General features: G+C 46.7%; 2 protein-coding genes across 2 annotated transcripts in view; both read left to right on the top strand.

Moving 5' to 3' along the window:
- Window positions 1-24,851, top strand: part of SSRP1 (structure specific recognition protein 1) — a 1,220,984-nt gene that overhangs the window by 1,118,837 nt on the left and 77,296 nt on the right. The window lies entirely within an intron of this gene.
- On the top strand, window positions 396-24,174 carry SLC43A3 (solute carrier family 43 member 3). The gene is made up of 12 exons (XM_049779677.1): window positions 396-706; window positions 1,255-1,384; window positions 5,689-5,735; window positions 8,939-9,015; window positions 9,473-9,565; window positions 12,344-12,483; window positions 13,839-13,921; window positions 15,676-15,849; window positions 16,039-16,158; window positions 20,965-21,151; window positions 21,650-21,773; window positions 23,260-24,174. The coding sequence occupies exons 1-12, from the start codon at window positions 523-525 to the stop codon at window positions 23,338-23,340; spliced, it is 1,440 nt and encodes a 479-aa protein (XP_049635634.1). The 5' UTR covers window positions 396-522; the 3' UTR covers window positions 23,341-24,174.

Raw genomic sequence — 24,851 nt, 5'->3', positions numbered from 1 at the left:
TGCTCAGGGGTTAATCCTGGATCAGCACTCAGGAATCACTCTTTGCAATGCTTGGGAAACCATATAGGATGTTGGGGAATAGAACCCGGATGGACTGCTTGCAGGGCAAGTACTACTGTGCTACTGCTTTGGCCTGAACCTATTTTTAATTTTTGAGTTTTGTGTCACATACCTGATTGTGTTCAGGGTTTAAATTTACGAATTGATCACTTCTGGTAGGGCTCAGGGAGCCATGGGTAATGTTGGGGATCGAACCCTTGCTTGGCTGCATACGAGGCAAGCACCTTCCCTTCCCTGTTGTGCAATCCCTTGGCACACCCTTTGGCCCCCTAGCTGCCTTATTTTATAGGTTCCAGTGAGTCACTCTCCACTTTGCCTTACTTTTTCCTCCCTCCTCAGACTCTGAACCAGTGTGAGTGCCTTGAGAAGAAGGACTCCAGCATCAGCAGTTGCTGTACCTGTGGCCATCCCAGGAGCACCTCCGCCCATCGTGAGACATAAGGATCGCCTTTTCCCCAGGCCATGCCATGCCAGGGCCTGCCCCTCCGGGTGGCTACCCTGCTCACAGGACTGTTGGAATGCCTTGGCTTCGCGGGTGTCCTCTTCGGCTGGGCTTCGCTGGTGTTCGTCTTCAAGACAGAGCATTACTTCGAGAAGCTGTGTGAATCCAATGGCCAGCCTATGTACAATGCCACGGGCCAAGCTGGTAAATGGAGAGGGTTGTACTCAGGAAATTAAGTCCAGTTTCTGGGGTCAGGAATTGAATAAGAGGGATCCTCATCTTCTCATCCTGACTACCTTTCTGTGGTAAAGAACGAGGTGTCAGGATGCACCCCTCATATACCTGCAGCATTGGACTAAGCTGTGGCAGGGAAAGAAAATACTAGCTCCTGAGGGGGAAAGTTGTGGCTGTCTCTCATCAATTTTTTTTTTTTTATTTTTGGGACACACCCGGCGGTGCTCAGGGGTTACTCCTGGCTGTCTGCTCAGAAATAGCTCCTGGCAGGCACGGGGGACCATATGGGACACCGGAATTTGAACCAACCACCTTTGGTCCTGGATCGGCTGCTTTCAAGGCAAACGCCGCTGTGCTATCTCTCTGGGCCCTCTCATCATTTTTTTAAGCAGGGAAAATCTTCTAGATTGTTAAGAGGCTGTCTAAAAGAAAGTAAGGGTGGGCACTTGTTAGGAAAAAAGACAGGAGGCCTGGGTATCTATGTGTGGGCCCCTGAGATCTCTCTTTCTCTTTTACAGATTGCAAAGCCCAGGATGAGAGGTTTTCTCTCATCTTCACCCTGGCATCCTTCATGAACAACTTCATGACTTTCCCCACTGGCTACATCTTCGATCGTTTCCACACGACCGTGGCCCGCCTCTTAGCCATGTAAGTGGTTCTGCTGGGGATGGGTGGGAAAACCTCCTACAGCTACAGTCTTGGAGTCTTTTGAGGAAGGAGACATAGGTCAGGTGTCCTGGGAGTCCCCTGGGCCTCATTCCCAGCAGCTAGCTCTCACCATCCCGCTCTGCTAGGGCTCTGGACTAGGCCCTCCCTTTCCTTCCTCTATATCTTGTGACTGTGACTTATGAATGACACATTGAGTTGAGTGGGAATCCAGACCTAATTCCCTTTGAAGGCTGGCTCGGTGCCCTTTGTTATGAAATTAGCAACCCCACCCCCAAACTGGTGATTTGCACCCTAAGGAATCCTTATCATCTGTACCACGTCAGAGGTTACTCATCATGGAGGTTACTCATCATCCCAAACCCCAGAATGAAGACTAAGCTAGTAAGGTCTCTGGGCACGTCCATTGGAATGGCAGAGGGTAGAACCGGGTGGGGTCCGAGACAGATGAGTCAAGAGAGGGTAAAAAACTTGATCTTGCTCATGCAGGCCCTTCTGTGACTGATCTCCTTGGCCAGGTTGGGTAACAGGCTCTGGTCTGCTGACTGGCTGATAAGGCCCTTTCTGAAGGCATAGGAGGGAATTGCTTGGCCGTAGGGGGAATAGAGACTGCAGAAAATTGCCTGAGAGAAGAGCTAGTTCATTTCTCTTTGAGCCTTTGGCTATTCCCTAATTTCCACATCTCTTGGTTGATCCCCTGGCTCCTTTCTTTTTGCCCCATTTACAACCTTAGCGTGTTCAGAAAACCTCAATCTTCCTTCCCCATGCTCCCCTCTGCTTTCCCACTAGAACATACTGCTTCTGACCCTCTGCTTACCCAACATGTGGTTTCTCGATGCCTTCTGCCTGCACTTCTGCAACACCAGCTGGCTGTCCTGTCAGATCTCTCTGTACTCATATGACTACTTGGATAAACTGTCTGCAGGCTAAGGGCTCACCCCACGAAAGGCTCCAACCCTCCTCTAGTGCCTGGAAATACTTTCATTTTCCTTTTTCTGTTGCTGAGCTTGAACCCAGGGTCTCACACAAGCAAAGAAAGCATTCTACCATGGAGTGCTGTCCCCCATCTTCTCCATACCCTGTCCCTTGCTTTTGTTCTGGTTTTTATTTATTTGTTTTTGGGCCACACCTGGTGGCACTCAGGAGTTACTCCTGGCTCTGCACTCAGAAATCGCTCCTGGCAGGCTCAGGGAACCATATGGGATACCGAGAATCAAACCCGGGTTGGCCGTGTGCAAGGCAAATGCACTACCATTGTACTATCACTTCAGCCCTGTTTTATTTTCTATTTATTATTGTTATTGTTGTTGTTGTTATTATTATTATTATTATTATTATTATTTGTTTTTGGGTCACACCTGGCGGCACTCAGGGGTTACTCCTGGCTCTGCACTCAGAAATTGCTCCTGGCAGGCTCGGGGGACCATATGGGATGCCGGGATTCGAACCACCGACCTTCTGCATGCAAGGCAAATGCCTTACCTCCATGCTATCTCTCTGGCCCCCTGTTTTATTTATTATTATTTTTTTTTTACCCCACTCCCGCCCTCCTCCCCCTGGCAACATTTAAGGCTTACTCCTGGCTCTGTGCTCAGGGATCATTCCTGGCCTTGCTGAACCATCATATGGGATGCTGGTGATTGAACCCTGGTTGGTTGTGTGCAAGGCAAACTCTTTTACCCACTGTACCATCTCTTCAGTTCATCCTCTACTTTTTGGGGGTCACACTTCTGGCAATGTTTGGCTGTGCTTACTGGCAATGCTTCCTCCCAGCTGTGCTTGGGGGAAATCATGAAGGACTGGGGATAGATTCAGGACTTCAACATGCAAAGCATGTGCTCCAGTTCTTTGAACTCTCTCCCCAGACCTTGAACACTTTTTGCAGATGCCAACACGAATCATTAGTTCCCAGGCAACCTCCAACTCTGCCTAACTTGGCCTCACATCAGAGGTTCTTCCCCTTGGATCTGAGTGTCAGAACAACTAACAGGGCCCAGTGTTTACCAATAGCTCCATGATCAGGTTGTGCAGAATATGTGCAGTCAGATGTAAGAGGCAGAAGGCAAGGGCAAGGATGGGCCTGAGCATAGGAACTGGGTGTATTCATCCACCTAGAAACTCTGAAAACGCCCGACTGGTGGCATTTTATGGAGGTTCCTTCTGCAGAGGCATAATCAATGATTCGCGCCATGTCTAGTCCCACTCCCCTGTTTAGAGAGATAGGACAGGGCTGAGCAGCCCCATTCGGAAGCTCAGTCAGAGATGCCTCTCTAGAACAGAAAATGTGCTTATTTCTTGTCACTTATGAATTTATAAGCCTTGAGGTGCTGAAGAGATAGTTCAGCAGGTATGGTGCTTATACGAGGCCACTTCTGGTTCCATCCCCGGCATCCCACCTTGTCCTCTAAACACTGTCAGGAGTAATTCTTGAGCACAGGGGTAACCTCTGAGTACTGCTGGATATATCTAAAATGAAACAAAATGAAAAAGAATGTGGGTCAGGGATATGGGTGGACTATATATATATTTGAGGCAGGGGGTACATCAGATAATCCTCAAGGGCTGCTCTTCGCTCATTATTTGGGGTTTGTAGGATGGAACCTAGTTTCCAGGGCTTTTAGAACACTTGTCTTGCACATGGCTGTCCTGGATTCCATCTCTGGTACCCTAGAAGTCCTCTAAGATTGCCAGGGATGATTCCTGAGTGCAGAGCCAGGCGTAAGAATTGAGCATCCCTGAGAATGTTCCTCAAATAAAAGAAAACAAAAACATACATGTGCTCCAGCTCTTTGAACCATCTCTCCAGCCTTTCCCCTTCACCTAATAGCTTTTTTGGTTTGTTTTGTTTTTTGCCATACTTGGCTGTACTAAGGGGTTATGCTTGGCTCTGTGCTCAGGGATCAGTCCTAGCAGGCTTGGGTGGGGGGACCATTTGTCATGTGTCAGATTGAACTCAGATAGGTCACGTGCAAGGCAGACACCTTATCAACTGTACTATCTCTCCAGCCCCAGATTTCTTTTTTTTTTTAAACTTTTTTTTTTTTTTTTTTTTTGGTTTTTGGGCCACACCTGGCATGCTCAGGGGTTACTCCTGGCTATGTGCTCAGAAATAGCTCCTGGCAGGCACGGGGGGGGGGGGGGGGCATATGGGACACCGGGATTTGAACCAACCACCTTTGGTCCTGGATCAGCTGCTTGCAAGACAAACGCCGCTGTGCTATCTCTCCGGGCCCTTTTTTTAAACTTTTTATTTTTTTTTAATTGATTAATTGATTGCTTTCTGGGCCACACCCAGCAGCACTCAGAGGTTATTCCTAGCTCTGCACTCAGAAATCACCTCTGGCAGGTTGGAGGACCATATAGGACGCTGAAAATCAAACCGGGTTCCTCCTGGGTCAACTGCATGCAAGGCAAATGCCTTACCACTGTGCTATCTATCCAGCCCCCAGATTTTTTATTATAAACAAGGCCCTACCTTTCTTACTATGAGCCTTTCAAGAACTCTTAACTGCTTAGAAGTCCCGGTAATCTGGAGATTGTGGTCCTGAAATCATAGCACCCTAGAACCTTAAGAAGGGGGGGGGTCTTTTTAGGCCTAATTTTTCCCTTTTATAAAAAAATCTACTGAGGCCCAGAGAGGGGCAGTGCCTCTGGCCTAGAGTCACTTATGTGGAAGGAATTAGAACTCAAGGTTTTCATTTATATACCAGGCACCAAAATCTTTCTCTGTGGGATTAGCCTGATGGAATTTCCTACCTAGAAGCTGTGTCCCCTTTTCTTATTCCTGGATGTACCCTGTAACTTCTGAATTAGTCACCAGTCACCATCTTACTCCTAAGAGTTCCCAGCTAACCTTGCAACACTGGTCCCTGAGCTGGGTGACAACAAGTGTGGATGGGACTTCTGATACATTTCTTAATTTATTTGTTATTGTTATTGTTTATTTATTTATCTTTTTTGGGGGGATACTACTCCTGGAGGTGCTCAAGGGCCCTAGCTCTGCACTCAAGTATCACTCCTGGTAGTGCTTATGGAATTATATGGGATGCTGGCCATCAGATTTAGGTTAGCTGTATGCAAAGCAAGTACCCTACCCTCTACACTATCTCTCTGGCCCCACTGACATCTGTTCCAGACAGGCCTCTGTCCTTTGCTCTGAGATTGAGATTATGTGTGGTCAGGTAGCAGCTACTTGGAGACTATGGACTCTACAGACTTCTGTTTTGCACCCTTGCCCCAGATTTCTCTTTCCTTGACCAGTGTCTATCCCTGTGTCTGTGTTTCAGATTGCTCTACACCAGTGCCACACTCACCATAGCCTTCACCTCTGCAGGTGAGTATTGACCGCTGGATGCCAAGGAACCATTGCTTAGGGCCAGGGGCAGTGGGTGCTCCCACAGTTAGGCAGAGGTCCGCAGATTTCGAACTTGAAAGAATGTTTGTGTGATCAGTAGTCTATAGACTAGTGTCAGGAGACATGTGAGAAATCAGGACAGCGATGGGGGTGGGTGGGTTGTTGTTGCTTCAGAGAATAACATTTATTCCAAAGATATCATCCTTTCTCTTGGATCTATTAAACATGTTTCTCCTGCTCTTTTTTAAAACACAAATGATGATCTGAGTGACAGTTGTTTTTGAAGAGATCCTTATTTAGCAGGGTAGAAGTTGACAACCCAGTTGTAGCAAAAGTTTTCTTTCCTTGTTTCACTGATCTATAAATATGTCAAGTTCCCCAAGCCTGGGGATTCCAATATGGTTCTTTTCTCCCTTCAAAGTCCGTTATAGAGAAGAAAACAGGCCACAGTGAGACCCTTTTTCCGAGACTCACACACAGAGCCGCAGAGCAAATCGGTGGGAAGTTCCAGGAATCTCTTTGTAGGGGCCACTCTCAGCAGTGCATGAGGGACTCTCTGAGGTTTCGGGGACTGAACCCGAAGCTCCGAGGTGCAGAGCTTGTTCTCTGGCCCTTGTGCCATCTTTGCTGGCATCTGGCTCTGCTCTTGTCAGCCTCTCAGTTATGCTGGCTTGGAGGTGCTGGCTCAAATTCCTTCCCAGGGGCAGATCACATAACTCAGTATGCGTGAGGGTTAGGAAGGCAAAGGACTTTTTTCCTGAGGCACAAGGCAGCAGCTGGATGTCAGCCTGGGGTCATCTCTATTTTGTGCTGTAAACACAAGGCTGAGTGTCTTGGTCCAAAGAGTTCTCATGAAATAAATACAGGGGCTGGCAACTCAAGTCAGTTGTTTAAAAAAAAAAAAAAAAACAAAAAGAAAAACCCTTCTTTCCCCCAGACTGACTTGATCTGAACTAAAAAATTGTAAATGATTTTCAAGTGGGTTGGGATCACATTTGTGACTCACCGAGGGCAATTCTTAGCCCCACCATCTGGGATTGTTTGGATTTGTGAAAGTGTTGAACCTTCCATGACCCTTTGGTGAAACGAATCCCAGCCAACCTTTAGTGCATTAGCACATGTGTCTTATTAAAAGGTAGATCCTTAAAAATCTCTACCTTTTATTAAAGATAGGAGTGGACTGGACTCAAATGCTCTGCAATGAGCTCTTTCTAATAGTGGTCCTCCATTGCCAATCCAAAGACCAGTGCTGATTTGCAAGTGTGAAAGAAAAAATTGGGGACAACTGGTTTACCACAGTACTCTGACTGGCTGATCTGTGCACCCTATGGACACAGGTGCTGATCTTCAGTTGTAAAAAAATGTTGAAGAGCTCTGCTTGAGAATATGTCCCAATTTTAGGACATTAATTGCTTTCAAAACCATCATACAGATCTGTTAATAAGCTCAGAATCGCCTGGTGAGAAAATCATTCTCTTTTAATTTCCCTCTCACTTTTGATTTCATAAACTCAGTCTGAGGTTATGGGCTGATGTGATTATACCCATAGCAAAACCTGGTTTCAAGCTTTGAACATCCTGAGGGTAACTGCATCCATCAACATTTAATAATCTTGTTTTATTCCCCCCCTTTTATTGAGGTACCATGTTTTACCAAACTGTTAATGACACTTTCATGCATATATCATCCCAACACCATACATACCACCAACCAAAGTGACCACTTCCCACCACCAATATTCCAAGGACTCTATAGTACCCTCTCACAGTAATATTATTTTCTTATAGTGTATTGATTTCTATAGTTACTTTTTCTTTATGACTAGCAACAGTTCTGGAAAGGCATAAAAAGTTCCTTAAAGAAACAATACTTTTCATAAATAAGAGAGGATCAAGTCAATAATATTTGAGGACATGCCTGGGTTCTGGTCAAACTCATGGAAGTGGGCCAAAGGTCTAAATCTGAGCTTTGGAAAGACTCTTTTTGCTTGTTTGATTTTGGGATTACTATTGGCTAAGAGATTACTACTGGCTCTCCACTCAGGAATCACTCCTGGTGGTGCTTGGAGGGAACCATACAAAATGCCAGGGTTCGGGGCCAGTGAGGTGGCGCTAGAGGTAAGGTGTCTGCCTTGCAAGCGCTAGCCAAGGAAGGACCTTGGTTCGATTCCCCGGCATCCCATATGGTCCCCCCAAGCCAGGGGCGATTTCTGAGTGCATAGCCAGGAGTAACCCCTGAGCATCAAACGGGTGTGACCCAAAAAACAAAACAAAACAAAACAAAACAAAAATACCAGGGTTCAAACCCTGACTGGCTACATGCAAAGCAAGTGCCTTCTCCACTGTGCTCTCACTCCAGCCCCAAGATTCATAGTTTGAAAGGCTCATTTCTCTTTCGTTTTTGGGAGAGGGTTTGATGCAGCAGTCAGGGCTAGAGGCTACTTAATCCTAGATCTGTGCTTATAGAAACATGAGTCCTGTGGGATCCAACCCTGGGCCTCATGCATGCTTTGTACATGCTCAGCCCCCTTGAGCCATCTTATCTCTCCAGTTCTATTTAGAACTTCCATTTGCTCTGATACCATCTAATGTTTGCATGTGAATATTCTCAGGACCAGGAAGTCTGCTTTCCTCTTTCTGCAGCTCTCTGCCAAGTGTTGACGCGGAGAGTGTTCCCAGTTGAATGAAAGTTTAGTGCTTGTTAAGTGCCTGAGCGTGTTCTCAATCCACTCTCCATATGACCTGTCAAGCAGGAGAGTTGGAACAGTTAGGCCCATTACATTGATGGGGTAATTAAATTACAAACCTTGCTCAATGCTGTGGAGTGAATCATGCTGGACCGAAGGGCTGGGATGGGGACTGTGTCCAGGGCTGTGTTCAGGCTGCTCTCTTCCTGCAAGAGACAACCAGAACTGTGAGCTTTGGGGCTGCCTGTGGTGGATGAAAGTGGCTGAGCCTTGGCTTTGCACCTTCACCCCAGCACACAACAGAGAGAAACATCTCTGGGGACAGAAGGTAGCTTAGGAAATTCCTGCAGGAACTTTGAGGAATTCCTTTAAAGGAATCTTGGAGGTTGTGCAGAGTTGGGGCTCTAAGCTTAGGATTGTTGGGAATTAGAGCCCTTTGGGGGTGGTGTTGGACCTGTGCTGGGCGTTCCCTACCCCACCTCTGTCTTCTTTCCAGAATCTGCCTTGCTGCTCTTCGTGGCCATGCCTATGCTCACAGTTGGGGGAATTCTGTTCCTGCTTACCAACCTGCAGGTGGGACTCAACCCTAAACCCTATATCCCTACCAGGACTTGAGATGATGAGGGGGAGGAGGAGAGAAGGAGAATAGAGGAGGGAGAATGATGGGAGGGAGGATGGAGGAGGGAGAGTAGAAAAAGAGGGGATGGAAGGAAAGAGTATAGAGGGAGGAAAAGAGGAAGGAGGGAGGGAGAGTGTTTTGTTGGTTTTGGTCACATTAGGTGGGGTGGTGATCAAGGGCTACTCCTGGCTCTGTGCTCAGGAATCACTCCTGGCAAGCTCAAGGGATGCTATGGGATGGTTGGGATAGAACCCGGCTCAGCCATATGCAAGGCAAGAGCTTTCCTTGCTACAATAGTTCTACAACCCTTCCTGATGGGTTTTGGGGCCATGATGACTTGGCCTCTGCTGGAGGTTCAGAATATTTCCTCCAGGAATAAACAATGACTCAGACCTTTAATGTGTTGTGCAGATTGGAAACCTATTTGGCAAACACCGTTCGACCATCATCACCCTCTACAACGGGGCCTTTGACTCCTCCTCCGCCGTCTTCCTTATCATCAAGGTAAAAAATAGCAAACAGTCAGTGTTAGTTGGACACGCACATATGCCAGGCACTTGGCATGATTTCCTCTCTGTCAACCCTCTGAACTAGTTACTATTTTGTCCCCATGTTACACAAAGCACCAGTGTCTTAGAGACTCAGGAAGTTTTTCAGTTAATAAATATGAGTTGATGATGAGTGAATAAAATTTTCTTGCTTGTTTTGGTGCTCTACCTGTCAGTGCTCAGAGATTACTCCTGGTAATGTGCAGGGGCCATATGCATATGCAGTCCTGGGATCAAACTGGTCAGCCTCCTGCAAGGCAAACACCTTAACCACTGGACTATCTTTCTGACAAGTAGTGAACATAATTTGTTAACTTTAATCCAAGTCAGCCTGATTTTCAGACCTGAGTTTGTAATCCCTTCTTGTATAGTTTAGGATTTGGGAGCAGAGGCTGAAGGCGGGCTTGACTCTTGTGTGCTTGGGTGTTCCAAGAGGGTGTTTGTGACTGAGCTTCTGGTTTGAGCACCAAGGTGGGAGGTAGCTGAAAAGGACAAAGAGCCAGACAGATGCTGCTGCTGCTGCCTTCCTGGTGGTTGATATTGGGGAGCAGTGGGTGACGCTTTCTTGGACCTGACTTTCTCGAATCCCAGCTCTGCAGGCTGTGGGGTGAGGGACGTATCTCACCATTGCTGGATGGGCCCTGAGGTGAGCTCTCTGTGTAGCAGATGTCCTTGATCCTTGATCTACTGCTAGGGCATAGAAGATGCATCACGGAGACACTCAGTGTGGGAAATCCCCACCTCTGCTCCACAGACTGAGTTGTGTCCTTAGAGACAGCAACTCAACAGTTAATCCCATCATTCCAGGGGAAGCCCACTGGCACAGCTCATTTACACTCATGAGACCTTCTACTCCACCATGATTCCTCCCACTCCAGGAAATTGAAATTCCGTTCTCAGGAAATACCAAGTCCCCCTCAAAGAAGCCATGGAAGATGCCCCCACAGACACTGCCCAGCTTTTGAAAAAGAAAGGTGGGGGCCAAAGAGATAATACAGTACTACGGCACTTGCCTTACATGTAGCTGACCAGGTTTGCTCTCCAGCCCACCAAGAGTGATTACTGAGTGCAGAGCCAGGAGTCAGCCCTGAACACAGTTGAATGTGTCTTCAAAACTAAAATACAACCAACCAATCAACCAACAAACAAACAAATATAAAGAAAGGTGGAACACTGCCCTTTTATAACACAAACGGTTTTAGGGTTCGAGTTGACACCCAGTGCTGAGAGTCAAGGACTACCTCTGATAATGCAAGGTGCAAAAGGGAGTTTATTTGGTTAACCAAGGACTGAGCCTCATTTAACTAGGGGATTCCTGGCAAGGACCCTGGCTCAAATCTACTAGCAGTTTATATAGAAATCACAGGCAGTAACAGTATAATATTTCATTGTTTAAAAGTCTTAATCAATCACTGATTAAGTCTTTGGTTGTATAGGGATATTCCTGGTCGTCAGGGGGATTTCTGAAACAGAAATCATCAGGGGGGTCTCTAATAAGAATCTGGGTGTTGGGGGCATTTCCTGGTTGTCAGGGAGATATTCTGATTTTAGATCCTTACTTTCAAGGGTTACTCTGATTCAAAGTTTGGTTGTTAAGGGAGCCTTTTCAGATAGAACATTCCAAGCTCACTCAACCACTAGTTCCTTATTCCTAGAGGGCACCAACTTTGGTTTTATTTATGAGTTAACACTTTCTCTGCCTTCAGCTAGGAGTGGAAATTTTACTAGGGTTTGGGCTTGTCTTAGTCTAAAGTTTCTTATGGACTTAGGGGGAGAATCTTGGTCCTTACAATGGAAGGAACTTGAGGGAATTAGGCAAATTAAAATTAGGGAGGAAAAGACAAATTTTAGATGGTTTCACCCATGTGTGCCAGTGAAAGTGTACACAGATGATGAGCAAGAAAAGTAAAATATGGAATAAACCAGTGGACATTGACCATAGGACTAAGGATGTTGGGAAAGAGAGTGTGAGTGGGAGTATGTAGAGAGGTCATAAATAAGGTATGAAAAGGTAGACTTGGGGCCTAGGCTTAATTTTTCTAGAAAAACATTTTAGTATGTGTGTATGCATGTATGTATATTATGTATACAGTATTTAGGTTTTTGGACCACCTGGTGGTGCTCAGGGATTACTCCTGGTTCTACACTCAGGAATTATTCCTAGCAGTGCTGGGGATTGGGAACCATATGGGGTGTTGGGGATCAAACCTAGGTCAGCATTTGCAAAGTAAATGCCTTAACTTCTGTACTATCACTCCTGCACCCTTATTCTTTTATTTTTAAAAATTAGTCAAAAAGAAAAAAAGCTTCAAACAAACGCTATGGTGGGTTGGAGAGATACTCCAGTGTTTAAGTGATTGCTTTGCAAAAATTTCCTCCAGTTCAACACCCAGCACTGCATATGCTCCCAAAGTGGCCCCCAAGGTCCCTTAAACCTCCTTATCCCTACAAGCTCTCCATTCTACCCAGCACCCCACCCCTGGAAAACACCCTTCTATTTTTATCTCTGTGGCTCTGGGTACTCTGGAACCTTCTGGAAGTATTGAGCCCATTGAGACTGGTTTATCTCACTCAATACAGCATCCTTAGGGCTCACCCCTGTGGAAGCTGGTGTGAGCACTTCACCCCAAACCAGCTCCCCTTCCACTGAACACACAAGCAGATTCCACTGTTATTAGACATTTGGTCACCTTTTGCCTTCTACATGTTCTACCTGTCTCTCCTTTCTCCATAGCTGCTTTATGAACAAGGCGTGAGTCTCCGGGCCTCCTTCATCTTCCTCTCCATCTGCAGTGCCTGGCACGTGGGTCGAACATTCCTCCTGATGCCGAGGGGGCATATCCCCTACCCACTGCCCCCCAACTACAGTTATGGGTAAAGACTGTGCTCTGCTGATTGGAACTGGCACACACACACACTTCTGGAAGGCTTGGGGTAGGACCGATGCTGTCTTTGGAGGACAGAGTGAACCTGTTCCAGTAGAGGGGCAGAGGTGCTGGCCACTAGTAGTGTCATCCATGACCCTCCACACACAGTGGCCTGGAACATAGTACACTTGTTAATTTGCAGGTTAATCTGGGCTGATTAAGTGTACACACATTGTATGTTCTTTTTTGTTGTTTGCTGTTTGGGCTACTCCCAGAGATACTTAGGTATTACTCCTGACTCTGTACTTAGGAAATTACTCCTGGTAGTGCTTGGGGGACTATATGGGATGACACCTCCTGGGGATTGAATCTGGGTTGACCACTTACAAGGCAAATGGCCCTCCCTCTGGCCCAACATGTTCTTGAGGTTTGGGAACTGAGACAGCACAGTTTGTGGCATTCATTTGATACAGGCCAGACCAGCACCTGAAGAATTCAAATTGTTCAGGGAACATTGAGTCACAGTTATAAAGGGTGGAACAGAGAAGGTGAAAAATGGAACCTTTTTGATTGGTTTTTGTTTAGGGGCTATACCTGGCTATGCTCAAGGCTTACTTCTGGATAGTCGCCATATCTCTGTTTTCATCTCAGGAGAATTCTCTCAGGAATCTCTTCGATTCCTCTGCAGTTTCCAAAGTAGAATCAGGAGGCCCACTCTAAAGGGGAAGCCTATGCTATAGTAATGAAGAGGTAGAGCTGGGATTTGAACCCTGGCCCGTCTCGCTCTGCCCTGCTGCCCAGGATTCCTGCACTCCAGCTTAGAGGAATCACTTGACTATCTATAGTATATATTTACTTTTTGTTATTATTTTTGGCCACACCTGAAAGTGCTCATGGTTACTTAATCCTGGCTCTGTGCTCAGGAATCACTCCTGTTGGGTTTAGGGGACCATATGGGATGCTGGGGATTGAACCCTGATGGACTGCGTGCAAGGCAAGCTCTCTACCCCAATCCCTCCCAAATCCTCCAGTCCCTCAAAGGGGATTTTTGTGTGTATTAAAATTGGGGGATTTGGGGGCTGGAGAGACAGCATAGCAGTAGGGCATTTGCCTTGCTTGCAGTCAACCTAGGACGGACAGTGGTTCGAATCCTGGCATCCCATATGGTCCTTCATGCCTGCCAGAGGCAATTTTTGAGGGTATATCCAGAAGTAACCCCTGAGTGCTGCTGGGTGTGACCCAAAAACCAAAAAAAAAAAAAATTGGGATCTGCACACACACACCAGAATATTCCAGCCAGAATATTAGGCTCACAGCTCAGAGTCCTTTGATGGGACAGGCTGGGGTTTTCTGTCTCCGTAGCCTGTGTTCTGCGAAGGGAAGCAGAGAGGGGACTCAAGACAGAAAGGAGGAGTCATCAAAAGAGCTGGCTGCACTGAAGGAAGGTGAGTCTCTCTCTCCCCTAATTGTTTGGGGCCTGGGATCAAACTCAGGATTTCATGTATGCAAAGGTCCATCAGAGTCTGAAGTCCACCCAAGTGAGTCCTATGGTAGATCCTATTTCTCTGCAGCACCCATCCTTTCTCTGCAGCTGGCCTGATTTCTCATTCCTAGAACTCCCTTAGGGGCCCACAACAGAAAGATAATTTAGCATCTGCTGAACTCCTACTTTATAGGGGTTCAGGGAAGGGCATGCTGTTTGTGCCTGTCTTTTCTGTTTCTTTTTTTCTTCTTTCTTATGCATCCGATACTCACCAGTCTGCTCTCATCTGCCTATCCCTCTCCTCCTATAAGCCTGTTTTGATTGGTCCCCATTTGTGTAGATCCTCTGAGTCCCTCCCTTACCTCCCGTCTCTATTCCTGTCTATTCCTGTCCTTTCTTTCCTCTTTAGCTCTTGTGGCCCTTGCTGGCTAAGGCAGAAGCAAGAACATATTTTGGGAAGCATACCAAATCAATGGAGGGAAATGTACTTTTCAGACTCCAGAAGAGAAGGAGCAAGTCATTTCTGGGCCTCTCTGTGTAGATGAGAAATGGCCTTAGATCCCAGTCTCATATGGACCACGCAGGACAGAGCCAGACAGAGTTTCCGCCAGCCACTTAGGATATTGGAACCACCGGGAAGGGAGGGGCACAGACCAAGTTAAACCCCAGTTGGCCTTAAAATCCTCATCTTGTCTCTTCCTCATTTCTTATTTTTTTCTTTCTTTCTTTTCTTTCTTTTTTTTCTTTCTTTCTTTCTTTCTTTCTTTTTCTTTCTTTTCTTTCTTTCTTTCTTTCTTTCTTTCTTTTCTTTCTTTATTTCTTTTTTCTTTTCTTTTCTTTCTTATTTCTTTCTTTCTTTCTTTCTTCTTTCTTCTTTCTTTCTTTCTTCTTTCTTCTTTCTTCCTTCTTCTTCCTTCCTTCCTTCCTTCCTTCCTTCTTTCCTTCTTCTTCTTCTTCCTTCTTTCTTCTTCCTTCCTTCTTTCTTTCTTTCTTTCTTTCTTTCTTTCTTTTTCTTTCTTTCTTTTTCTTTCTTTCTTTCTTTCTTTCTTTCTTTCTTTCTTCTTTTTTTTCTTTCTTTCTTTCTTTCTTTCTTTTTCTTTCTTTTCTTTCTTTCTTTCTTTTCTTTCTTCTTTCTTTCTTTCTTTCTTTCTTTTCTTCTTTCTTTCTTTCTTTCTTTCTTTCTTTCTTTCTTTTCTTCTTTCTTTCTTTCTTTCCCCTCCCTCCCTCTGTTCCTCCCTCCCTTCTTCCCCTCCCTTCCCTCCCTCCCTCCCTCCCTCCCTCCTTCCTTCCTTCCTTCCTTCCTTCCTTCCTTCCTTCCTTCCTTCCTTCCTTCCTTCCTTCCTTCCTTCCTTCCTTCCTTCCCTTCCTCCCTCCTATCCTCAATGCACCTTAACCTCTGTTTTATTTTTTGTCTTTCTGTCCACCACTCTAGGTGAGAGAGATCAGGAAGGTATTCAGGGGAAAGGGGACATTTTATTCAAGCTGTTAAAGACATTTCAGCACCAGGGTAGACTCAACAGGCCTGGAGAGCCAGGACAAGTGGCTGAGAGAAGGGCTGGGTGGGTGGGTGGGTGCATTGAGAGGAGGTTTGGAGAGTGCCTTTGAGATCTGGGAGATAAACAAAGAATTTGGGTTTGACCTTGACTATCCCCTTCACCCTCCTACACCCTTGCCTGACTCATGTACCTTTCTCATACTTCATATCTCTCCCACTAGAGGCCCAGGACCCTGTGCAGAAGCAGGAGGTGCGCTCCTTCTGGAAGTTTGCCTTATCCTGCCGCTTCGCCTGGCACCTGGTATGGCTGTCCCTGATCCAGCTGTGGCACTACCTCTTCATCGGCACCCTCAACTCACTACTCACCAACTTGGCCAATGGGGACAGGGCATTGGGTACGTGATTAGCCTGGGCCTTTTGCATTTTCCGACTTGGCACCTCACCTAAGGTTGCTCAGCCTTAGAGAGATGATCTGAAAGAAGTACGGCGGAAGGGCAGATGGGGCCTAGGCAGGGCAGTGAAGTCCTCTTCTTTGAGATAGTTCTGGAAAGCTCTTAACACCCTTTCTCCCTCTGCCCCTGTAGTGAGCACCTACACAAATGCCTTTGCCATCACCCAGTTCTTCGGGGTGCTGTTTGCCCCCTGGAATGGCCTGCTCATGGACTGGCTTAAGCAGAAGTACCAGAAGGAGGCGAGAAAGACAGGTGAGATTGAGGCTTCAAAGGATGGGGCTAGGAGGAGAGGTTCTTTTTCGCTCTAAGCCATTCTTTTACTTGGTTCTCACTCGTTCTTTTCATGACTTTACCTCTACTAGGAACACTCTCCCCACCCCTTTGTTGTTGTCATCTCATTGCCATGTCTAGAGGCAGAGTAGTCATGTTGGTTGGGGCCTGCACATACTTGGTCCTGGTGCTCACACACACTTGCCGTGTTCTGGGGATTGCCCACATATTGTGGCTCAGACTTGAGTGCCACAGAATGCTGAGTTCAGAATTGAGATAGACAATGTGAGACTATGAGTCTCTAATTTATGGCCTCATGCATGCAGAGTGGCATTCTATCACAAGGAAAACCCTTGACCCCGCCTTCTGTGTCTTTAGCTTTTATTGTTTGCATATTCACTCAGTCATCCATCCACCCCTCTACAATCCATTCATTTACCCATCCATGCATCTATCCTATTAATACATCCATCTACCCACCCATCCATCTACCTATCTACACATCCTTCCATCCATCCCTCCACACATACATCTATCCAACCATTCTATCCATTCAATCATCTCTCCATCCATTTCCTCCTTCTCTCCCTTCATCCCTACTTCCCTCCCTCCCTCCATTTGTTTTTTTTTTCCCCTCAGCCCCCACCTATCTCTCAATTCCTCTCCTAGTCACTGAATTCCAATTAAGTACCACTTATAGCTATAGATTCAACAGTGGATCAGACAGATGGTTCTTTTCTGTCAGGCTGTTCCCAGTCTAGAGAGTGGAGAAAGGCAAGCTATCAGGCAATTTAATTCATGAAGTAAAACCAAAGAGATTATGGGGATAAAAAGAACATAGAAACCAAGACAAGATTGGTGTCCAGGAAGGCTTCCTGGAGAAAAATGCATCTAAGTTGAGCCATGAAAGATGAGGAAGAAAATGAGGAAGCAAACAGGAGAACCTTAGGAGGGTCTCCGGGATTATGGGAGGGTCTGAGGGGTAGAGGAGAGAATGAAATATAATGCAGAAAGAGATTCAGGCTGGTACAGGTTGGGAGGATGTTGGAGAGAGAAAATCTTGACTGTGATTTATGAAGAAGAATAGAGGAACAAAGTGGGGGAACCTCAGACATTTCATCCAACAGGGATCAGGGATGGGGAGAAATAAAAGTGAAGAGTAATAACTTTGCTCCTACATAATACAGCATGTAGCCAAATTCTAGTCCAATCCTCAGCATCACATATGGCCCCTGGAGTATTGCCAGAGTGATCCCTGAACACAGAGCCAAGAGAACCCCAGTTTCATTTATACCCCTCCCACCTCCCACCATTTTCCTCTGCTTCCCTCTACTGCTTTTCCTAATGTTGCTGGAGCATTTCAAAGAAATTTCTGACATCTGTAAATACTTCATTTTGCATCTTTAACAAATAAGGCCTCTTTTTCAGCAACATCGCCATACTACTGTCACATTATTACAGCTCAAAACACCCACATTAGCTTCTTAGTCTCATCTAATTTGCGGTCTTACACCAGCTTCATTAACTGCCTCAAACCTGCCTTTTCCCAGTCGGTTTGTTCAAGTGAGGTCTGTGCAATGTTTGGTCTGGACGTGAGTGTTCTGTCCTTTGATTTTCGTTTTTGCGGGTCTCTAACCCTTCTGTTCTTGTTTACTGGAAGCAGTGGATTATCTGTATGGAATTTCCTGTGTTTGGAATTCGGCATCTTTTTGGTCTCACTTAAAAATATGCCCTTGATTGGGTATTTCCTGCAAAGAGGCCAATGAGAGGCTCAGGGAGACTTTGCTGACTATTTGTTGGTAAGAAACATTCTGAGAAAGGGTTAGGACCTGGCCTGGCTCCTAGTAGTGAGTTCTGATATCACTGCCCTTCTCTTTGGGGTTCAGCTTGATCTGTGGATGCCACCATTCTTGTCTGATCCACCCAGGAGAACATTTCATATCATGCCCTGCGTGATCGATTGCAGCAGCCATTGATGAGCAATGCCTAGTGTCCTTATTTTATTAGCACTACAAAAAAGGGTGTTTTTCTCTTGCTTTCCTCTGCTTTCAATACCTAGAATTCCCCTAGAATGAAACATCTTGGCACTGCCACCCCTTTCATGAAATTATACAAGAATGAATTGGTACCCTGTTGGCCTTCTGGGGTGAAACATCTATGTGTGTGTTGTGTTCGTGTGTGTGTTCGTGTGTGTGTGTGTGTGTGTGTGTGTGTATGTGTGTGTGTGTGTTGGCCACACCAAGCCATGCTCTGGGACCCATGTGCATGCATGGGTCCAGCTCTGGCATGCAAAGCAGTGTTTTAACCTTTCAGCTGTCTCTCTGGTTCCTCCTCATTTCTTTTGATGCATTCTCATTTTAAATATATTTAACTCTGTTTCAGTCTCTTTCTTCTGTCACAGTTCTTCCTGATAATCAAACTGTTCCATATTTTGCCACTGGAAACTTTACCAATCTGGCACGTGAGTTCTTTAGATACCATTTTACTTTTAGAAAGTCTCTTAGTTACTTTTAGAAAGTAATTCTCTGACATGAGAGATGATTGGATCGGTTGATGCTGAATGTGTTTTGTGCTCTATTTCTTTCCATGAAAATCTAAAGGCTGCAGTGTCGGGGCCAGGGAAATTCATCAAAGGGCTGGAGCACAGGTTTTGCATTCCAGAATCCCAGGTTCAATCGCTGGCACCACATGATCCCTGAGCTCTATGAGAAGTAATCCTGAACACCTTGCTGAGAGTGGCCCCAGAGCATCATTGAGCAAAACGACCTCCCCCCAGAAAGACTATAATCTAGAGCATATGGCTTATTTTATTTTCTCCTAGATTTTAGGATTTGGATAGAATTAAAATATAGTTGAATGTCTACACACAGACACACAGAGTCTTAGGGCCACTTGATACTCAGGAATTACTCCTGGTGATATTCAATGTGGGATACCAGGCATTAAACTAAGGCTAGCCATGTGCAATGCTACCACCCTGACTGCTAAACTATTTGCCCCATCCCCTATGCTGATATGTTAATTCACATTTGCTGCCTTGATCTTATAGTCATGTATCTTTTCTCTTTCCTCTGCCAATAATGATTCCAAACAATATTATACATATAAATTATATACTATATGCATGTACTATAAACATATAGTGTTTAAAATGTATTTTAAGTATAATTGCTGGTTTTGTAATGAAAACGCTATTAATAGCAATAAGATGGATGAATGCTATTGTCTTCCTTCCCTCCCTCCCTCCCTCCCTCCTCCCTCCCTCCCTCCCTCCCTCCCTCCCTCCCCTCCCTCCCTTCCTTCTTCCTTCCTTCCTTCCTTCCTTCCTTCCTTCCTTCCTTCCTTCCTTCCTTCCTTCCTTCCTGCCTCCCTCCTTTTTCCCCCTCCCTTTGCTAGATTCCACAGGAGATCTGTATTGTTTTGTATTATTTCGGAGGCACACCTGGCAATGCTCGGGCTCACTTCTGGCTCTACACTTAGCGGTCACTCCTGACAGTGCTCAGGAAACCTTACTGAATGCTGAGGTTTGACTTGGGTTGACTGCATGCAGGGCAAATATCCTACCTGTGCACTATGCACAGAGACTGCACTATGTCTTTGGCTCCACATCCTACTGTGTTTTCAGAGTTATCTACTCACCTCAAAGCAATGTTGGGTGGGCTCATTTTGACTCTGATTTTGAGGGGAATTGATGGCTTTTCTTGCTTTCTTTGTTTATCTCAATGAAAATACACATACGTTTACATGTGTCAAGCAAGAAGTTATATCTTCCTCTCATATCCTCTACCCCATTACCTCCTTTTCTTTTTAGGTAGTTACTTATTTTCTGTTTTCACCATAAAAGTAGTTGTTCTCTCAGTAGCTCTATGATTGCACTGAACCATGGCCTGCCTTTTTCTTTCTAGAAGAGTCTATCCCCAGGCTGTTTCCAGCTGGAGTCTCTCCCCATCCCCTTCTCCACTGCCTGGTTCTGCGTTGTGGGCTGCAGCGTGGCGGGAGCGCCTTGCCCTCTGAATGGCCATTTGGCTTAGGTCCCGCCGTCACCATTGCCAGTTGAGCTCCACACAACATGTGGTCGTGGGTGGAAGGGCCCAGAGAAAGTCGTGAGGAGGCGATGGCACTTGTAGGTGCCCACTGCCATGATCTATGACTGAGCTGATGGTGACCTGGCACAGGAGTAAGTCTGTGGGAATGGAAACAGCAGTGGCATTTCTGGTGCCTCATTCCAGGCAGTCACACTTGATGGCACCAGGGATTCAACAAACTGTGCTGAGAGGCTTGTAGTTAGCAATGAGGAGGGCCAGAAAAGGGATGTCCATGTTGGGGATCAAACCAGGGTCTCACGTGGACAAGGCAGGCAGGCAGACATGCATACACTATCACTGGACTGCACCCCCAGGCTTTAGGAGTGGGCCCATTTCCACGGTATTTGGGGGATGAATTTGCAGCACTTATTGACAGGTTGCAGGTAGGGCATAGAGAAGGAAGAGCACTCAAGGATGAACTCCATAGTAGCTGCAGCCCTCTCTCCATCTTTATCCCCATCCACTGCTTTCGTGGGCCCACTTACAGTCTTTTCTTTTTTGGGGGAAATCACACCCAATGGTGCTCAGAAGTTACTTCTGGTTCTGCACTCAGAAATTGCTCCTGGCAGGCTCAGGGAATCATATAAGATATTTGGAATCAAACCCAGGTCCATCTGGGGCCAGCCACATGCAAGGCAAATGCCCTACCTCTGTGCTATCGCTCCGGCTCCATCTTCAGTCTTTTCTCTTCTCTCCTGACTAGGCTCCTCCACCTCCATGGTGGCCCTCCGCTCCACGGTGCCGTCACTAGCGCTGACATCGCTGCTGTGCTTGGGTTTTGCCCTGTGTGCCTCCGTGCCAGTGCTCCCCTTGCAGTACGCCACCTTCATCCTACAAGTGATCAGTCGCTCCTTTCTCTACGGAGGCAACGCTGCCTTCCTTACTCTCGCGTGAGTGAGTTTGGGGAGAAATGAGGATGAGTCTGGAGGGAGTCAAATGAGGGAGACAGGGTCTGTGAAGAGGTGGAGGCTGGTGGGAGGGACAGAATAGGCATGTCCATGGGCCTTTCTCTCTGTTCTCATTGAGTATGTGGTGAACTCCTATTCACCCATCAATGCCCACTTTGGTTCCAAGTCCTAGAGAAGGATTAAAAAGACAGTGCCTTCTCTTATTTGTGCTCTGGACTCAGTGGTAGATGTCAGCTGGTATCTGGGAGTATGTGCTTTTCTTTTCCTTGAGATTATCCCAGGCTTTAGCCTGCCTGGTGCTTTTTCTATAATTGATGGGTTGAAGGCTGGAGCCAGATGGAAGGGGTATGAAGGGTTGGGGTGTGGAGCAGGTCTAGGATGGGGGAATCATGAGCCAGTGGCTGATGAAGTCCCACCAAGACTAGGCCATTTCTCAGGAGAACCTTGAAGCTCACGGAACCCTTTGGTTTTTCTCCCCAGTTTTCCGTCGGAGCACTTTGGAAAGCTCTATGGACTTGTGATGGCCTTGTCGGCCATTGTGTCTCTGCTCCAGTTTCCCCTCTTCACCCTCATCAAAGGCCCCCTCGAGAACAACCCCTTCTATGTGAGTACTGGGGGTGTCACTGCCCTGACATTAGACCAGCCAGGTACCCCAAATGTGGAGTGATTCCAGTGGATTCCAGCAGAGGACGCCCCAGCGTGGCCAAGGTGGTGTCCCCGAGGGACATTTTTACGTTTCTGTACACCAGCTCCCCCTAGGGTTGGGAAGGGGAAAAGGTGGGTAGGTGGGTGGGTGAGAGAAAGAGACAGCCAGAGACAGAGAGACAGAGAGACAGAGAGAGAGAGAGAGAGAGAGAGAGAGAGAGAGACAGACAGACAGACAGACAGACAGACAGACAGACAGACAACATTTCCAATGCTAGCCTGGGTTCTAGGTCCCCAGCATACGTTAGGTTACCTGGGGAAGGGCATTACCCCCAATATTTTGAAAGTGGGGACACTGAGGCTCAGACATTTGGGTTCTGTGGAGTGGGGGAGAGAGAGAGAGAGAGAGAGAGAGAGAGAGAGAGAGAGAGAGAACAATGGATAGGGTGCTTGCTTGCCTTGCATATAACCAAACTCAGTTCAATCACTGGCATTCCAATTTGGTTTCCCTGAGTACTGCCAGGAGTGATTTCTGAGCATGGCTGAGTTTGATCCAGAAACCTGAAAAAAAAAGCATATTTAGGGTATGTGTTGGGTTTGGAGGAGCACCCAGCTGAGGAGCAGAAGGCCTCATGCTGTATCCCATCTTCTTACCCCTGCTCAACTCTGTTAACTCCTCTGTTTATCATAGAGTAAAAATATTGGTGTAAAAATATTGGTACAACTAATACAGCAGGTAAGGTGCTATACCTTGCACTTGACTAACCCAACTTCATTCTCTGACACCCCATACGGTCCCCCAAACCTGCCAGAAGTAATCCCTGACTGCAGAACTAGGAGTAAGCACCGAGCACCTGAGTATGCCCCTCAAAAAAATGAACACAAAAGTAAAAATATTTTTTGACCATACACGGCAGAGCTCAAGTGTTATTCCTGACTGTGTACAGGAGTGATTTGGGGGGGACTCCAGAGACCATGTGTGGTGCAAGGATTGAACTGGGGTCAGCTATGTGCAAGGCAAGTGCCTTTATTAACCCCTGGACTAAGTCCCTGATCCCTTTCAGCCTCATATAAAGACAACAAGCAAGGCTGGTCAGGGCGCTTGCTTTGCATGTTGAGGCCATGTGTACAAAACCAGCACTAAAAAACATGATTACAAAAGACGACCAGAGCATAGTCTAGGAGTGTTCTAGGGGGAGGCAGTCACTTGAATCTGGACTGTGGAACTCCTAGACTGAAAGCTTGTGACCTTCACTGACTTTAGCAAACACTGCTTATGTACCCTTGGGCATAGCAAGTAATACTCTTAGCCTGGACAGCTTTCCGGTGCTTCCCAGAATGCAAAGCTCTTCCTGGGGACCACATGAAGTGGGCACTGGGGGAACATTCCTCATGGTTTGTGAGTATCCCTCAAGCCTTCCTGGGCCTCCTCTGTCCCTCTGCAGGTGAATGTGGGGCTGGTGCTCGCCACTCTGCTCACCCTGCTGCACCCCATCCTGGTGTACCGTGACTGTCGGAGCGAGTAGAGAGGAAGGAAGACTGCGCCCTCCTGCCCACCCTGAGGAAGCTTCTGCCACCATTTGCCTGTGCACAGACTGTGGGCGGCTTGTATCGAACAACCTTTCTTTCTCCTTAAAGCACCAGTAACTTTAGTCTTTCACTGCCAACTGCTGCTTCTGCTCAGCAAGGAAAGGATCTCAGCAGCTGTGCGCACAGCTGTCTCCCAGGCACCCCAATTCTTTAGTTTTAGAGCGGGAAGCACTTGTTTTTTTGCTTCTTTGGTTTGGGGGCCACATCTTGCTGTGCTCAGGAATCACTCCTGGTGGAGTTTGGGAGACCATATGGGGTGCCAGAGATTGAACCTGGAATGGCTACGTACCTAATAGGCAAGTGCCCTCCTGGCTGTCCTATAGTTCTGGCTCCTTACAGAAGAAAGTGCTGGGCCCAGGCTCTTGTTCATGTTGACTGTTTGTGTGTATGTGTGTGTGTGTGTGAGGTGGGGTCTCTGGACTCTGCCTGTATGTGACAGGCAGTTCCATCAGGCCACTTCTGGTGAAGGGTGACTCTGTCCTGACCTCGGACCACCTGGCATTTGGATGGTATAAATGGCTCTTCCTCAGGGACATAGCCTTGGTGGGGAATGGATCCCCAAGTCAAAGGAGTGATGGGTGAAATGAGAGGGTTCTGGGTGGCCTCCAGTGAACACTTCCCCATCTCAAGCCTCAGTTTCCCTGCTGTAGAATGAGAATGGCGGGGAGTTGGAGGGTCCTTATGGAGCAAGTTCCAGAAAGTTTCAGGGACAATGATAGCATAGCAAGTCACATCAAGGCCTTGGGAAGCAGCTGATCTGCTTGGCCCAAGGGTTTTCCTTCTGGTACCGTCTTTTGGGATGTCATTTTCCCGGGGAAAAGTCGATTGTTTACTTTGAACGTCATATACAGAATTTCTCCATAGAACTATTTTTTTTTTTTTTTTGGTTTTTGGGCCACACCCGGTGGTGCTCAGGGGTTACTCCTGGCTGTCTGCTCAGAAATAGCTCCTGGCAGGCATGGGGGACCATATGGGACACCGGGATTCGAACCAACCACCTTTGGTCCTGGATGGGCTGCTTGCAAGGCAAACACCGCTGTGCTATCTCTCCGGGCCCTATGCCATAGAACTATTTTATAGAAAAATAAAGCCTCACTGCCTAAAGTCAATACAAACCCAGGTCTCTGGATTTAGGTGTTTTGTGATTTTGTGCATGGGTGGGTGTACGCACATCTATGTATGTGCGTATGGACATACATACACATTTACTCATGTTGGTATGGTGCAGGGTCCACATGCAAATATGGACCCATGTACTTGTGTTCATGTGTGTGTTTATACACACATGCATGTACACATCACACGTATGTTCCAGGTGTTTGTATCCATGTGAGCATGCAAGTGGTCACACATATGTTTGTGCGCATGTATTCACATGTGGATTCAAACACATGCTGTCATACACACGTGTTCTAGGGGATGGACCAATGCAGGGTACAAATGCTGA

Source organism: Suncus etruscus, chromosome 9 (assembly GCF_024139225.1).
Source record: "Suncus etruscus isolate mSunEtr1 chromosome 9, mSunEtr1.pri.cur, whole genome shotgun sequence".
Classification (NCBI taxonomy): domain Eukaryota; kingdom Metazoa; phylum Chordata; class Mammalia; order Eulipotyphla; family Soricidae; genus Suncus; species Suncus etruscus.
The sequence above is the reverse complement of the archived record's forward strand: the minus strand, read 5'-3'. Positions and strand labels throughout refer to the sequence as shown.

Bases quoted from the DNA above. Each gene is read 5' to 3' on its own strand.
- SLC43A3 (XM_049779677.1), top strand. From the start codon at position 523: ATGCCATGCCAGGGCCTGCCCCTCCGGGTGGCTACCCTGCTCACAGGA. The intron at 12,484-13,838 runs GTAAAGACTGTG...CTGTCTCCGTAG, and splicing joins CCCCCCAACTACAGTTATGG to CCTGTGTTCTGCGAAGGGAA. The intron at 15,850-16,038 runs GTACGTGATTAG...CTGCCCCTGTAG, and splicing joins CAATGGGGACAGGGCATTGG to TGAGCACCTACACAAATGCC.